The 17,295-nt window shown below is 34.8% G+C and overlaps 1 protein-coding gene across 3 annotated transcripts in view; it reads right to left on the bottom strand.

The window, feature by feature from the left end:
• The window catches only part of Rab7 (RAS oncogene family member Rab7), a 32,213-nt gene that overhangs the window by 10,998 nt on the left and 3,920 nt on the right, over nt 1-17,295 (bottom strand). For all 3 annotated transcript variants that reach the window (XM_069836830.1, XM_069836831.1, XM_069836832.1), the window contains exon 2: nt 2,550-2,772. In XM_069836830.1, the coding sequence (XP_069692931.1) occupies nt 2,550-2,729 (180 nt within the window). In that variant the 5' untranslated portion in view covers nt 2,730-2,772. The remainder of the gene's footprint in view (nt 1-2,549; nt 2,773-17,295) is intronic.

The raw sequence follows: 17,295 nt of genomic DNA, 5'->3' as shown, positions 1-17,295 counted from the left end.
AGACACGCTGATCGTTACTCCACAGGTGTGGACGAGTTTGTATCTTGTTGTACCAATTTAATATAATATAATTCACAAATTAAAATGTTTTCGGAGATACATGGTTTCACTGTTACCTTAAATATTGTAATGAGTGTTGTGCTCTTGTATTTAATAATAATGGTAGGCAATATGGGAAAACGCGGGAAAGCCTTGAAGTCGGACGGTATGAACATGGTTATTAATGCACATAAATTCTTTACTGGAGAATATGAGGCACTCAAATTCAGAAAACAAACAATATCTGTGCCGAGTTTTATCGAAAGAACTGCTGCAGCGACATATATCATCGTGTGGTGTTAACAGGATTAAAATAGAAAAAAAAAAAACAAAACAAAACAAAAAAAAAACAAAAAACCACAAGGAAGCGCTAGAAAGCGGAACTGTGCTGCGAACAACAGGAAAGAAACGCCCGAACAGGACTCTTAAAAAACGTGTGTAACAGGTTAAAAGTGAGCGCACTTGCGAAAGTGACGAAAGGAAATTGGAGGAAGGCCTGTGAACACGTAGAAAAAGTTGAAAAATTTTATTGGGCGAAGGATGGACTTGTAGATGGAAATTTATTATTCGTTCGTAATCAATTTGGACGACACAGACGAACTTTCTGGCAGATTGGAGTCAGAATTTGAAGAGGAAGAGAATGCCGCCACTGGTAACTCGTGGTCATTTGAAGGAGTGTCGACCATCATAAATGAGGGTAGAGAGAGATGGTGAGTATTCTTTCTCTTTCTAAAAGGGACTAGACAAGTAAATCCTCATGGACTGTAGAAATGGCTATAGTCCCCAACATAATAAAAGGTAGGTGGCACACAGGAAGAAATGTACAAAATACACTGTTGTCACTTCAGATTATACATATTACTGTTAGTACTGCATTTTACTCAACTATTACTAAAAAAAGAAACATGTAATTAAAACTATTTCATATTCATCAAACAAGAAGATAAGCTTTACTTTACTGAATTACGCACAGCGGTTAACATTAATAGGAACCCTCTAGAAGAATAAAAAATTCCTCCAAAGCTTCTGCCAGTGAAAGAAAGGCCACTCAATAGTAGTATGTTCACATTTTGATGGAGAGAAACCAGCCAACAACTGCCTTCTATGTTCTTATTTGCAGAAGAAAGAACGAAGAGAATAATGTACTGATAATATCTAGAATGCATAATGATACCACTGATCCACACTCTGACGAGGCAAAAAGAATCAGAAAGAGAGACGTGGATATTTTGGATCGTCTAAAATCGGAATACTCTCTATGAAGAATAAGCAATTGCTGGCCTCTTACAACTTCTTCGGTCTCCTAAACATTGAAGCAATGAATGCCCAAATTTTTTACAAGACGAACACAAATGACTTGCTTCACTGAACTCAGTATGCTGCTCACAAAACCACGTATTAGACAAATGTCATTAACAAATTTGTCACTTTATCTAAAGGAGAAAATGAAAAAACCGTTGTGGACATCAACGGTCTACTAAGACCAGATATGAAAGAAGAAAAGTTAACATGTGCACATCGTACCAATAGGAAGAACAGATTCTCACAATATTGCTGTAATATTTGTTCTAGCTCAACATGTAAGTAACACTTAAGAAGAGTTGCCATGAACGTAGTTCAAAGTAACATTACTCTGATGCAGATTAGTGAAGTATGAACTGAAATACATTCTGAATTTTGAAATTAGTTTATTTCAGTCAAAAGTGTTCATTCAAGAATATTTCGAAGACTTTATTTCAGCCTTTGTGAATTTTGTATGTATAATAATTATATTTATGATTAGCCATAAAATATTAAATCCATTATTTGTAGCCTACTCAGACCAATAAAATAAGGAGTAAAATAATTTCAATTTAGAATTGATCATTTGTTTCAATGAAGTATTATTGCAGGAATATTTGAAATACAATTTTCCAATATTGTGTATTTTGATTGCATACGTAGCTAATAAGCGATGTATGCAATGGAGGGGGAAAGGAACTGGCCACCCAACTCCATTATCTCCTAGCCCAGTCGCTCATAGGTGATGCCTTTTTGGTATCACTTGAAGGTTCAGATCTGTCTTCGGACAGTTGACTGAACAACAACAACATTATCTGTTAAGTACTCGGGAAAGGAAAACAAGCTATGAATAAGTATGTTGAATTCTGAAATTATTGTTTCAGTGAAAAGCGCACAGAGTTCAGCTTTGTGTATTTTGTTTATAAAACGATTTTACTGATGCTAAAATCATTAAACATTTTGTATTTATTGCATGTGCAATTTTTAAAACATAGATACAATAACGTAAAAACTCTTTGTGTGTAAAAATATCTGTTAATGCAAATATAAACTAACAAGCGGAAAAATCAAGTTTGTTATAATCTAACATGGGAGTTATCGAGTGACCAGTAGGCACAAGCAGTCCCAGGTTAAGTGTTAAAAATTCTTGCACTTTCACTGATAAAATGCAGTCAACACCCGTGAATTTCTTTACACAAAACATAACACGTCTTGCTTGGCACACTGACCTGCATAGTGACTATCCGATCATCTACCATAACTTCTTTTGTTAGAAAGTCTGCACCAATTGTAGCTTTGTACTGGTTTGAAAACTTCTTGTTCACATATTGGTTCATTAATGAAGTTTTACCAACTCCAGAATCACCCAGGATGATCACTTTTAGAAGCACCTTCTTGCGTGATGCCATTCTGTATGCTATTTCAACAGTAGACAAAAGCAGAAGGCTTTTTCTGTAACAGAAAAAAACACTCAATTATTTTGTGCAAGTTAAGTTATTTAGACTACAACACAATTCCATTTTACTGCACTACAAATAAAGAAACTGATAGCTGGAAGAGAATGAAAACTCCATCCAGAACACAGTACTGTGAAATGTGACATTTCTTAAATGAAGAATTACACATCGTTGACTTGAAAGCCAAAATTTTAACACTACAAAGTATAATACATTCTTACCAGCGCACAGTGATCAATTTCGGGAATTTAGCTAGACAAAAGTGAAAAATGATGTTGCAGATGAAGATGAAACATGCTGAAAATAATCTACATTCACCAGCACTTAGTTTCCAAACAGTAAATGTTTTGACAAGTGCATGCCATATAAACTAGAAGTTCGATTAGATAGGCAAGATTGACCTTCCCACAGTGTCACTCTGCTGTCTGTTTAATTAATATGAAATTCAGTGATGAGTAAAGTGACTATGGAAAATGAACATGAAGATACGTAGTTGTGAACTGTAAAGTAAAAATCCCATTTGAAACGACAAAACCGGATTTTCATTAGCATTAGTACAGTTGTGTCCAAAGTAAAATATTTCCGTTGTACAGAATTTTAACTAATCTTTTTAAGAAGAAACTTTTATTTTTTCGTTGCATAAAATAGTTTTTAAATATTATGGGCCGTATTCATAGACATTTTTAGCGCGGGTTTTCGGTGGATTATCAGCGTTTCTCGTATTCATAAACCAGTGTTAGCGATAGGATATGATTTGAATTCTGTACTAATAACCAGTGGATAGCCGTGGCTAGCTCAGTATGCTCGTAGCGCGTGCTGCGAAATGTCTATAAATACCAACCTGTGTGTTCTAAGTGACAACTGTCAGTTTTTGTTTTAGTTTTAAATTGGAATTTATAGGTGGCCTGCAGTCTGTCACAAAAATGGATCTGTTCGAGTTTTACAGAGCAGAAATTAAGTAAATCATGCAATGTCTCTTGAAACAAAAGAGAAATTACTTAGCCTGATAATTGAACAAATAAGTATAGAAGAATGCACTCCAAGTGCAGAAACACAAGTCAGACTGTTCTGATATAGCCAAGAAATGGAAATGTTGCAACAGTATTCCTCAAGAAGCATAATTACTAGCTTGAAAAAACTTCAACGGAAATGATAATATCAAATACTGCACAGAAACTCCAAAACAAATTCCTGGATATCCTAAAAATTATTTCCGATAGTAGTGCAAATACGAAAAGAAGGAAAGTGGAAAAATTGGTATGATCTCATGATCTTAGTGAACCGACTTATGCAGTAGAAACAGGCTATAGATCTGCAGGTAAAAGAAATATTGCCGAGGTAGTATCACCAGAAACTACTACTGCTCCAAGTACATTGAAAAGGACGAGGTCTGCAGTATCATCTAAGGAAAGTTCAACAATTACACCCAATTCACCAGAGGAAGCCCTCGCCTTATTAAATCTGAAATTAATGCGACATTAGTACACAAACATTCGGAAAAGTGCTGTGGCAAGAAATATAAGCATTTTTCGAAGATTTGAATGCAACAAATTCTGATTTGTTACTAATATTTGTGGCATCATTGAGATTGGTAACCAAAACAGATTCCACTGAAAACACTCTGGCAAAATTCAAGAACATCCCCCACGAGATATTGCCGCCCACTAACATTACAATGGGTGAAAGATTCTGCGAACATATAACAAAAAAAAATGACAAAACCTCAATTTCCAAATAAAAATCTGCTAGATAGGAGGAAAGTTGTTAATTTTGTCTAAACACACCTCCAAAAAGAGGTAGTTTCCTTTATACAAAGGTAATCAGAGTAAAAATTTTGTGAGAGGATGAAAGTTATTTTGTCTAAATGCAGCCCTCTATAAGGAGTAGCTTCCCTTACATAAACACTATCACAGCTCGTATTAAAAAAAAACATACTACCTGCAGTGGTTTAGTTGAACCAGAACCCCATTCCTGAAAATAAAAATGTATTCATGTCGAAAACATGAGCCAAATTTGACACCCATACGAGTCCATTTGGCAATTGCTAAATTGATAAGGTGAGTTCCTGCAAATATTTTTACAACTAAATCATTGATTATCTGTAAATACCATACAATGTTTCATGAAATTTTGTTAGGAGAAAAGTTATTAATTTTGTTTAAAATGCACCCTCCTATAAGGGGCATAATTTCCCTTATACAACAATCAGATTTTGTATATTAAAAAAAAACAAATATGCTACCTATAACTGCAGTATAAATGTTAATAAAAATCTGTTAAGTACGAGGAAAGTTATCAAGTTTATCTAATTTCACCCTTAAAAGAGATAAGTTAGTTCCCCTTATACAAACGTAATCATACAAAAATGTGCTACCTGTAACTACTGTACAAAATTTCATAAACATTTGTTACACAGGAGAAAGTTATTAATTTTGTCTAAATGCACCTTCCTGTAAGGGACAGTTTCCCTCATACTAACGTTAGCCTAATCAGAGGTTGTATACAAAATAAATATGCTACCTGTAACTATGGTATAAAGTTCCATGAAAATCTGTTAAATAGCACAAAAGTTATTAATTTTGTCTAATTGCACCTTAAACGAATGTAATCAGTTTGTATACAAAACAAATATGCTACCTGTAACAGCTGTACAAAGTTTCTGGAACATGAAAATCTGTTAGACAGGAGAAACTTTACTAATTTTGTGCAGCTAGATTTACGTTTTGGATCACTGTGCTGTGTGGGGAGGGGGAGAAAAAGAAAAGATGAAAATTTAATCTTCCATCATTTGAAACAGTTGTTAAGACTGTAAATCGTCATATCATGGATGGAGGAAAAGAGCATAACACTAACAAAAAATTTTTCCCACCATTATATAATGAAGTTTACTTTTTCTCAGATAGGCGTACACATAATTTGATTGATTCAAGCATTTTGTTTGCATCTTGTCAATCACCGCTTACTGGTTCAAAATTAAGTTCATATTATAGAGTATTTATTACATTTCTTAATCACTGAAATAAGAAAAACCAAAAGTTGCAAACTTAATTAATTCTGACTGTTCTTCAAATAACGTCATTTGAAACCATTGTTGTATAGTACAGCAGTGAAACTTGTGGAGAAAATATTTAGACATCTCTCAACTACGACATTTGTGTTCCGTTTCATCATTAGATTATGAATGTTGACACTTGTCCGGACAGATCTCTTTCTTCACCAAAATGGTTGTCTGTTATGCTGATGTTGAAGTACTAGATACAATGCAAGATAAACCTTGTTTTGTTATGATAATGTAAAGACAACAAGAAAACCACAGTACTATCTCCTCTCTTTCAAAGAACAAAGCTGAAACACAAATATCTAAGATGATTCATCTTAATCTTACTTCTACACGACTACCAAGACAGTTATGATTAGACTTAACTTCCAGTGTGATCATACGACGTATCATAGATTTAACATAAGTATCACTTATCTGGTGAAAGTCTTAGATTACACAGATTTTGTGTTATCAACTGCCATCAGAAACTTATTAGCATCCTGTGTAACTTTCTATGGTACACAGGACTCGAAATTGATCAGAGCAGATTAGAATAATGGTTCATGAAGTTCGGGAAACTTTCCATTCCATCTCATAAGAAATGGCTATTGTCCATTCCTGATTGTTTTAATTTGTATTAATTACATATATTTCATTACATTTTTCAATTAAATGTGAATTAAACTGCTGAAATAGCGACAATGGCACTTTCAGCACTATTACAACATTCATATAAGATCTCGCTAATTTATAATATTCTTTCAGCACGTCTTTGATATAGGTCTATTTTATTCTGCATTACATATTCTTGTATGAAATTAAAATGACAGACTCAGGAACAATTTTCAATCCATATCGAGCTAATGATCAGATGTTACAAGGCCACTGCTAAGGAGTGAGTTAAATTTCTTATTTTTTAAACTGGGACCTGAGTATTCATTTTTAAAGACTTTGCGAAACAAATGTTCCAGTCATAAATGTAGGGCTGGGAATAATTCCCTTTTTGTTGTAATAACATAATAAAGAAGAACATAATGCTAACGAGAGTGTGTTTCAAAATATTAGTAAATCTTATCACTGCCAGTGCGTCTAATTTAGATTAATATATCTCATCAAACCCTACCTAATTTTGTTGCTACCTCTCAGTAATATTCAGAACAAAATAGAGAGAGAGAGAGAGAGAGAGAGAAACAAATTTCTCCTGGTAACGATGTCACAGTCTTCCATTCACCATTCCTTCCAGTGGATGTTTGAAGTTTTTCTTGGGAAGGATAAATGCAGTAACTTCCCGTTGTTTTCTGCACACCACTCTCTTTCTTTCGCATCTTAATATGTCCCAGGGGGCCCCAGCGTGGACGTGAGGAAAGTGGATTTGACTAATTGGGCCCTCCAGACTTCACCGAAATTAACCACAAAGGTTAAATATCAGTTCTATCAGGGTTTTTGACCCACTTTTCTATATAATGTCGACTAAATTCATGTTTGTCCAGAAAAAAACAGCCAATAGTTGAACAGTAAATACTCACACTGTGCTAAATATTTCAGAAGACTACACAACAGACAACTGTACACCTTGCACAATGCACGCCATGTACACCACGTTTTTCGTGACTAACTGGTGCTATCTTGCTCTAGCACACTGGTTAACTGTTGACTAGTAGGTGCACGACTAGTCACAGTTGTAATTAAATTGAAGAAAGTGAAAGTGCGTACCTTTAATGAGAGGGGAATGAAGCCATTTTGTTCAACAAAATAGTCAGTGTGCTACAGCTCATTAGAACATAAATGGATAAAATCCCATTCTTTCACACAACTACGACAGACACAAAGGAGTGTGAACAATGTTCTTTAAATTTAAGCCAGACTTTTAATAGTAGCTCCTGTGGTACAATTTATAAATCTGCATTCTAGAATGGGAAAAGGTTGTTCGATTCAACTTCTGAAAAATTCTGTCATAAGCTAATGGATTAATCACAAAACATCCTGTAATAAATGAAATATTTTTATTTTACACATGAAGGGTACGTGGGGAAAAAGGGGGAATGTCATATTTACAACATTCTGAGATAATCCAATTTCAAAGTGAACCTTTAATAATGTCTACAATAATGTATAGAAATGATGATATATGTCATGTTTAACCTAGTGCATTGGCATCATATCTAGATAATAATGAAAATGTAGATCAAGTTTTTATAAACATAAAAAATAGAACTTGATATCCTAGATCATATATATCCAGATTGTTCAGCATTATAGGTTTTGACAGTAACAACTTTTGTCAGGTTTACTATACTGCCATTTAGTTGTTACATAAGGAGTCACGTCATAACTCCCATTTGGATTGCATTAGCAACTGCACTGCCATTTCGTGTTCGTTTATGGCGGACGGGTGGCGATCCTGGCAGTTGTTGTCTTCAAAGTGCAACTGATTTTAACATAGGAACGAGCAATACCAATGGCGGCTTCTGCATATTTTTTAAGAGGAAGAAAGAAGTTAAGAGCACAAAATGACACCTTCTTGAGAGAAACATGCTACAAATTAGCCTACATGCATACATGTAACACCAGGTAGTGTCAGGGTTGGCCTTCTCTTTCGTATAGCAATAATCTTGTAAACTGAGTTTCCTAAATTGTCCAAATATGTTTTCACTTCCATTCATTGCTGGATAATTGCACAAATTAACAATTACAAGGAAATCCACAAACTCGCAGCATTTTTAGCGCACACTACAGCATCACACGTGTTGGTAGAGACTAGCTACTAACATATAACCAGAACCATTTTACGGAAGTGGGAATGAGAAATAATCTGTTATGAAAGCGAGAACACTGCACCCACTCACATGGTCTGTGTTGCCACATGTACATTTTACAAGTTCAGTATCACATGCTTTTGAAGAATGTCAGTTCTTGTAAAGTCATACTACCATTATTGCTCAAAGCTGCAGGTGGCCGATTAATTTTTTTGTATTAAAAATAATGTAGTTTGGAGTACTTTCAATTTCAAATATATTTGTACAAAACTGACAACTTGGCTGTTGTCCTATCTAGTAGACAATGAATGGAAGTGAATTTCAGGGGCCAAAAATATCTGTGATACTAACGTAGAACTACTTTCTCTTTGTTTTACATAAATCTAACTTCAGCTTTCAGATATCCTCGAAAGTTTCAAACCATGAGTAGTAGCCTATATAAAATGCAATGAATAATATATTTTGATTTATGAGTTAAAAAAAGTTTATATGGTGTCTTTCATAGCTTTGCGTTAAAACTGTTTTTATTGTGCCTCCTCCTAGATGTGTTATAGTCTGGTTGAATGCAGCATTGTTAGATGGCAGCGGTAGCGGGTTTGCTGCAAGACCAATTGGTTTCTATTTCCCGCCCATGCACTGATTCAGAGGAGGATCTTCTCCCTTACTGTTCATTTGGTTGCTTTAAAACTCTGCTTCTTTCTCTGACCGCTAGTGTGCTGTTGTCTATGTGTGTTAACTGCAGGAAAGGAGGAAAGGATTTGCGCACATGAGTGCGCGTCGTTTAAAACTCGATCAACCGAGGTTTTCTTATAGCTGTGAACTTAAAAATTATCGAATCTTCCTCGAATTTCAAGGCATATATTTAATTTGATATTTACTTTCAAAAGAAGAAAAATGTGAGGAGGACATTCCTCCCTTCCCTCCCCCTAGAAACCGCCACTGACCAATACATATGTGACATGGGATGATATGAAGAAACATTTGTCACGAAAATAATGGGGAATGTCAGTGGTATCATAACCTCAGAATTGTCATTTTTACACTCCCTATCACATCACCAAGAGTCTACTAATGTTTCTTATGTATTTGTTAGTGTCTCTAATCATGATGAGACAGGCTATCAATAAAGGATCTTTCCTCTGGTCCACAAAATGACCTAAGGACTTGCAAATCAGCAAATTTTTCTTTGGAGATTGCACACAGACCTGCAAAAGAAGTTAAGAAGATAAAAAAACGTAATTTTTATGCAAGTTCCCTTATAGGTCTTGTTTTGAATGAGCATACTTTTCGGTACACTGGGATCAAGTACCTGTTACATTAACGAATCACTGCGTCATTGACTTCTATAACATGGAAAGTTAAGGGCTTATTTCAGGCACTCCTGAAATGATCTGTCCAGTCTTCTGGCATGTTGGCTGGAAACTTTTGATTAATTAGTGTCATGTTTCTATCGCACTCTAAATATGAATACCACGAATTGGAATCACCATTTTCACATAAATCAGGCATTTGGCATGATGAACTACAAAGTGGAGAAACTGAAAATGTCCAGTTTTTGTTCTGTCCACATGCAGAATCACAGAAGATTACTACCACTATAATAATAATAATAATAATAATAATAATAATAATAATAATAATAATAATGATAATGTGAATGAAAGTGGTAAGTATAATTGTTGTGGACTAGCATGTACTGCCCTCTTACGGTTGTTATCAAATAAGCCATTTTAAATGTTTTCACTTACTTCAAAATTTACATTTCCATAGCAACCCTTATTTTTTAAATTGCATATTGGAAGTACCTGTTACCCAAAAATAAACAAAATATTCCAGGACAAATTATTTAGTTGACACAGAAACTAGTGGACAAAGAAAAATTGGGGAAAAAATTATGGACACAATAATTGTTGACCGAAATATTAATGGAAAAATATTTTGGTGGACGAAATGTTTGCTGGACAAATTTCCTTGGGTAAAATAGCTGTGGACGTGAGATAGTGGACAAATTGTCTGATGGATGTACTGCTGTGGACGTATTGTCCTGGAAGCATGTCTACTAATTCCACTGCCATTCCTGGTAGTGCTTGATGGGATTTTGAGGGCATATCCAAATAGTAAGGAGAGAAGTATTTGGTGAACTCTTACCAAACCTTTAGAAAAGCTGGAATATCCAGATATTTGCCTTATTCCCTATAATCTTATGCATGCATTACAAAGAGAAACTCAATGATATGAACAATGAATCCAAGATATTATTCTTCAGGGCTTGCAGTGAGCGAACATTTCTTCCATAGCCCATGTATTAAAGATCTCCCTGATGACAGAATTCATACAGTAGGAATGGAGAAATTCAGTGTTCACAAATTACGTCGTACCTGCACACAACACAGATAATATACTTATGGAATAACCAGCAGTGTATACAGTTTCACTACCCTAATAAAAATTGTCTTACAAATTATTCGTCTATTGCATGGACTAAAAATATCCGTAATGTAGAATTCTTTTAACGTACCATAAAATTATTTGTTCTAAAACTCATTTAGCAGAAATCCCTCACCAGTATGTAAAGACTTCAGTTAAAACTTCATACGACTTGTCTTGTTATAGAAAATTCCCCATTTGTCCACTTTTCATCATAATCTAAATTGTGTTCTTCATGAACAAGTTAACTTCATTTTGTTTCTATGTTAAATATTGCTGCAAATTCCTGATGGGTCATGTTGAAGTTGGTTAACCGTTTCCGAACTCAGACTTTTTGGATGTCCACATCATGTTCACTGAAGAAAAACTCTTTCCACTGAAACATTACTTCCAGGAAGACACAGAAATAGTTCAACTTCTAGAGTTGCGCAGAAGAAATCATTTTCTCACAGAAAAATTAAAAAAAATTCAGCTCCATCTTGAGCAAAGATCACCATTTTCTATATTCCACTTTGCTAATTTCTCCGAAGTCAGATATTTCAAGCAAAAAATTTCACCATGTAAATTATTTCATTCTCATCAAGTCATCTACATATGAAGCCTCTAATTCCAAAACTGTCTACATCCATTCTTAACAATTTTCAGGAAACGCCAAAAACTGATAACTTTTTTCCTAATTGTTTGCAGTGTTCGTCATATTTGAAGCTTATTTATGGAAGGAGATAGGGAATTTAGGCACAACATTCATTAGAAAATTGCTAGAGACATTTAGGTAGATGACGAAACCGCCATTATCTCAATTTAAAAAAAAAATGAATTTAGACAGTTTTGGAACTGGACACTTCATATGAAGAAAAATAATGGACTGTCTCTCTCAATTTTTCTATTTCTGGAGGATATCTCAGCAATACATGTTCCACAGATATTTTATCTTGTGAATGAATACCCCAGTCACTTAGATATTCAACAGCATTTTCATTCCTTTTATAAAATTATAATAATTAACACTAAAAATCTGGGGATATCTAGGGACAAATTATTAAATCTGGGGACATTCTGGGGAAGAATTCTGTTTGGGCACAGGAAGCAAAATTTGGGGAATGTTCCCGGGAATGGGGAAGTCTGGTAACCTTATTCTGTGTATTCCACTACCAGAAACAACAAAGACCAATGTCTATACAGTGAAACCTCTCCTTACGGACACCCCCAAGATACGGACACTCCTCATATACAGACAGATTTTTATGTCCCAACTGAAATAATATAGAAATAATGATAAATTTAACTCTCGTTTACGGACACTCTCAGACACGGACACGGACAGCTGTTTCACAGTCCTAAAGCTTGCTTTACCTCCTGACTGCGGACAGAACTTGGATTTCAAGACTTAATGTGTTGCAAAAATGGAAAATTTAGTTTTGAAAGCTGTACAGAAATTCCTTAACATGAAAGAAGACAATAAGGGTCTCGTAGGCTACCACTAGCCCAGCCGGCTACCCCTTGTTAGCTGGAAGCGGGTGGATAAACGAAGTCATAAAATTTAACCTGTCTGATGGATCAAAAATTTCCGCAATCGTGAAATTGTATTCGACACATGATAGGGTTAGTAGGATTATTCCCTTCACTTCAATCAGTTGTTTTGTTTTGAGAGACATGGCACCTGAACGTAAAGGTTAAGTTGAAAACTGTAAATTACACTACTGCATAACTGTTGACCTAGAATAAAATTGCATGGCACAGTACTGTATTTTCCTTTTTCAGCCTCATCTACTGTAGTTCAAAGTTGCAAAGAATTTACTGTAGTATACTGTATTTAGAATTAAACTACAGTAATACATTTCATTTAAAGCGTGAAGGGATACATAATGCATATTATAAAATATTTACTGTTAGATTGGGAGCCTCCCTCCCAATAAAGGACACCTCCCAGATGCGGACAGATTGTTACGTCCCTTCGATGTCTGTAAATGAGAGGTTTCACTGTATGTATTAAAACAGCCTGCTAAATTATATAAGACTATAAGCAAGTTTACTTGTGTCTCATCTTCCCACTTTCCCTCAAATATAAAGTTTAGAATCGTGATTTGCATCTACTCTTGTCTCCTTTGAATCTATTAGGTATAACCAGAGGGGTTTCCTACTCTGCTGGCTTCCCTGGAGTAAACAGACATAACGAACACAAGAGATTAGGCAATCCCTATGGTCTTACTTATCTGCCCTGTAATTTAAAATGTTGAAAAAGTTAAGCTTCCAAACCCATAAGCCTATTTCTGATCACATTCTCCATGAAAGCATAAAGACACATAAAATGATAGTAGCTCTGCTTGTTGGGAAGGAGTGTGGGCATTTGCACACAAAAAAAGCTAATTCACTTTTATTGGGTGTATTAATGAAGTCATCACTATATTTACACAATAATAATAATAATAAACTGCTCACTGATGCGATAACATTGCTAGTGAAAGTAAGCCAAAGCTAATTGTAAATTGAACACCTACTTCTATTATGACACCTGTGTAGCAAAGTGACATACAGGTACCATAGTGAATTTCAATACTGAAATGGCATTAACATCACAATATTTACAGCCTATTAGTAAAGAAAAAGCAGTATGATATATAAAGAAAAGAGTGAATAACTCCACCTGAACCTATAAATGCAACTATATGAGATGAAACACGTGAGACCAAACTCAAGTTTTCCACACATGTATTTCAATCTCATACAGATTACAATTTTAAAAGTAACTTTAAGAAACAAAGCACTAGAAATATTGATATAATGTTCATGTTCGAAATGAATGGAAGATAGGAATATAAGCAGGAAGCAAGTCAGCCAAGATAAATCTGGCCTGGATCGCTAGTGTTTAGAAGTAATGTGCATTATTAGTTTAATACATATTGGTTGTTACTTCAGAGAAATGCAAATGAATTCAGCAGATCACAAACTGCATTACCACTCGAGCTATAAACACTGGATGTGAAGTAACAGATTCCAAGTTCCTCCTATGGCAAATAAATTGAGATTTCAATATATGTGACACAATATAGCTGTACCTTTCTCAGAAGCTGCAACCAATAGTGTGTTCAGAAATATCAGAGAAAGAAACTTTCTATCATATAGTATTATTTTCAGTACCAAATTCATCACACATTCCTTTGAACTTGCATGAGACTGCCATATATCATATCGTTTTAGACAAAATAAATATTCGCTTGGCGAACTAATTTCGATACTAACAATATTTTAGAAACACCAATTCCTTTAAAAAAATGGTAAAACAATTTCATTTCACCTGAGTTAACTTTAGCCATCTCCAATATCACACATATCCCTAAGTACCCTTTCACATATATTATAAAACTTATTTCTTTGATATTAGTCTACACAGTACTAATAAAAGCAAATGTTTTTCCAAAATGTGTGACAGGAAAGGAACACACTAAGCTATTTCCATTAAATGTATATGCAATGTTTCCGTAAGAACACCCTGCACACTATGAAAACTGTAAAACTGTTTTCCCTGAATATCACGGAGGGTAGGAACAGATCATCAAGACATGACTTGCTTCTTTAGCTATTGATTGGACGTATCAGCGGCCGGACCAGAAATGTTTCTCCGTTTCCGCTTATAAACACTGAGGGTTCAAATTAAAGTTTAAACTACTTCGTTTAAAGAAACTCATTTCATTCATGACAAGAGGAAAATTAAAATAACATGTAACCATTTTCAGTATTTATAACATTGCAACATATTACAATCACAGTTTAAAATCAAGAAATGCAAAGTATGACGCAGCAGCAGCAACAGCAGCAGTAGAAAGTGAATAAGAAGACAAAACAAGCCAATACATATAAACAAAATCTAACTCATGACATTACCACTCAGCTGCTAAATGAAACGAAGTCTTAATAAAATTCAACTTGCATTTTGGAGAATAACATTACTACAGAAATGCACTGAAGATAATACATCATGGGAATTGACACAAAAAAACATGTGTTCTTTCTTATTATATCTTGTAATTTATTTAGTGATGTATCAAATGCTAGGTTATCTAATGTGAGTGAAACTGGTGGACGTGAGATGAGACCATGGACTTGACATGAAATTACTTAACATCTTCCTTACAGTTGGGGAAAACTTGAAAAAACACTTAAGTGATTGCAAAGAACACATTAGTACAATGGTGCAAGGAAATTATGTTAGATGATTTAGCTAGAGTAAATTTTGTCTGTTTCAATAGACACTAGAAAATTTTGCCTGTGCTTGTTTGTTATTTCATTACAGAAGTCGGAGTACAAGTGAAAGTGCTTCACTTCAGTTCAGTTACAAGTAATATTGCTATTTGATGTCTTTTACCTGGTTATTTAACGACGCTGTATCAACTACGAGGTTATTTAGCATCAATGGGATTGGGGATAGCGAGATGAAGCCGAGGATTCGCCATAGATTACCTGACATTTGCATTATGGTTGGGGAAAACCTCGGAAAAAACCCAACTAGGTAATCAGCCGGAGCAGGAATCGAACCCATGCCCGAACGCGCTATTTGATGTTAGGAAACAGAAAAATGAGATACTAAATTGGTGTGTTTTGTCTGCTAACAACACTAACAGCATGTTCAGTGGTATTAATCGACACAAAAACGAAAATATCTTAAAACAATGAATACTAAGTTACACAAAACATGGTGACTGAAATACAGTACATAGTAAGAATCTATTAAAACTATCATTTTGCAAGTCTGAATCGTATCAACATGACTCCCTCGCAACTGCTAGCAGATTAGTTGCATACAATTTACTTTGAGCTGTTGGGAAATATGTCTAAATGTTTGCCTTGTTCTACCACATGGTTTCTTGCACTTTATGTATGTCTTCAAAATATACGTATGGTGATGTTGTGAACACCTTACCACTGCAAACACAACAAAGCTGCTGCACTGCCTCAAATGAAGCACAACTCACAACTGACCCGCCCAGTTTGGAGACAGCTCACAACACTGCTGTAACTTTACAGAGGGGAATGTCGGGGTGTTGTGGTGCCATGAGTTTACAGAGGGAGGTGCCAGAAGTTCTGAAGGGAGCGTGTTGGTAAACGACTGATTTGCGAACCAACAGTTTTAAAAGACTTTCACTGTAATTCACAATAGTATAGAAAGTGCTGATGGTAAACTATCTGTGAACATAAAACATATTTTATGCAAGATCTTTAAATACTTTCACACATACATAGTGCGTTAATGGAGAAATAGAAGGGCTTTTGTGAATTCATTAATGTAGAGCACTGTCAAATTTTGGGATACAAAATGGGTTGCTCTGCTACCTGCTAGGGAAAGAGCAGGCCTACTGAAACTTTTTCCAGCACTGAAGTTTTGGTAATTTCATAGAAGACGGGCACTTGGTTGAATATAGTAAGTATTACCAACTTTTTTATTTCAGAGTTAAATGTTAGTGATCTTTTAGTGACTTTTACATGTTAGTTCTAGGATTTTATACTAGGTGTCGCCGTGATCTTCTTTTAATTTTATTGGTTATAGTTGACATTTGTTCTAGAATTTTCGTTAATTTTGAATGGAAAATGACGTTATCAGTTGTTCTTAGTTGTTTGACGTGAGTGGTGTTATGTTGTGTCTAATGGCTAAAGCTATTGAATGTTTGTCATTTTATGATTTTTGTGGTTTTCTTTCGATTTGATTGGTTATAGTTGTAATTTATTCTAGAGTTTTCATGAATTTTGAATGGATAATGACGTTATCAGTTGTTCTTGGTTGTTTGACGTGAGTGGTGTTATGTTGTGTCTAATGGCTAAAGCTATTGAAAGTTTGTCATTTTATAATTTTTGTGGTTTTCTTTCGATTTGATTGGTTATAGTTGTAATTTATTCTAGAATTTTCATTAATTTTGAATGGATAATGACGTTGTCAGTTGTTCTTGGTTGTTTGACGTGAGTGGTGTTACATTGTAGATTTGTCTGCATTTGTCGAATGCGCATCGTCATGCTTACGAAAAGGCACTTCTCAGTGTCAATAATGTATTTTGTGTGCACGAGGTTGGAATTTTGAAGTAAGAGGGAAAGGAAAGAATCCGTATTCTGAAATTATTTATTAAATTTTGTGTCGATTTTGGTTTAGTTCTTTCGCTGGTGAATAACGATTGTGTTGAATGTTGAGGAGAACACTGTTTTCCTGTGGTTTAAAGGAATTATTTACTGAATTTTCTGTAGATGTTAAGGTGTAATAAGTGTTCGAAGATAATTTCATTTAGTGTAAAGACGTGGTTTATTTATGCAA

This window comes from Periplaneta americana, chromosome 10, assembly GCF_040183065.1.
Source record: "Periplaneta americana isolate PAMFEO1 chromosome 10, P.americana_PAMFEO1_priV1, whole genome shotgun sequence".
NCBI classification, from domain to species: Eukaryota; Metazoa; Arthropoda; class Insecta; order Blattodea; family Blattidae; genus Periplaneta; species Periplaneta americana.
Note: the sequence above shows the minus strand (reverse complement) of the source record. Positions and strands in the feature narration are given on the sequence as shown.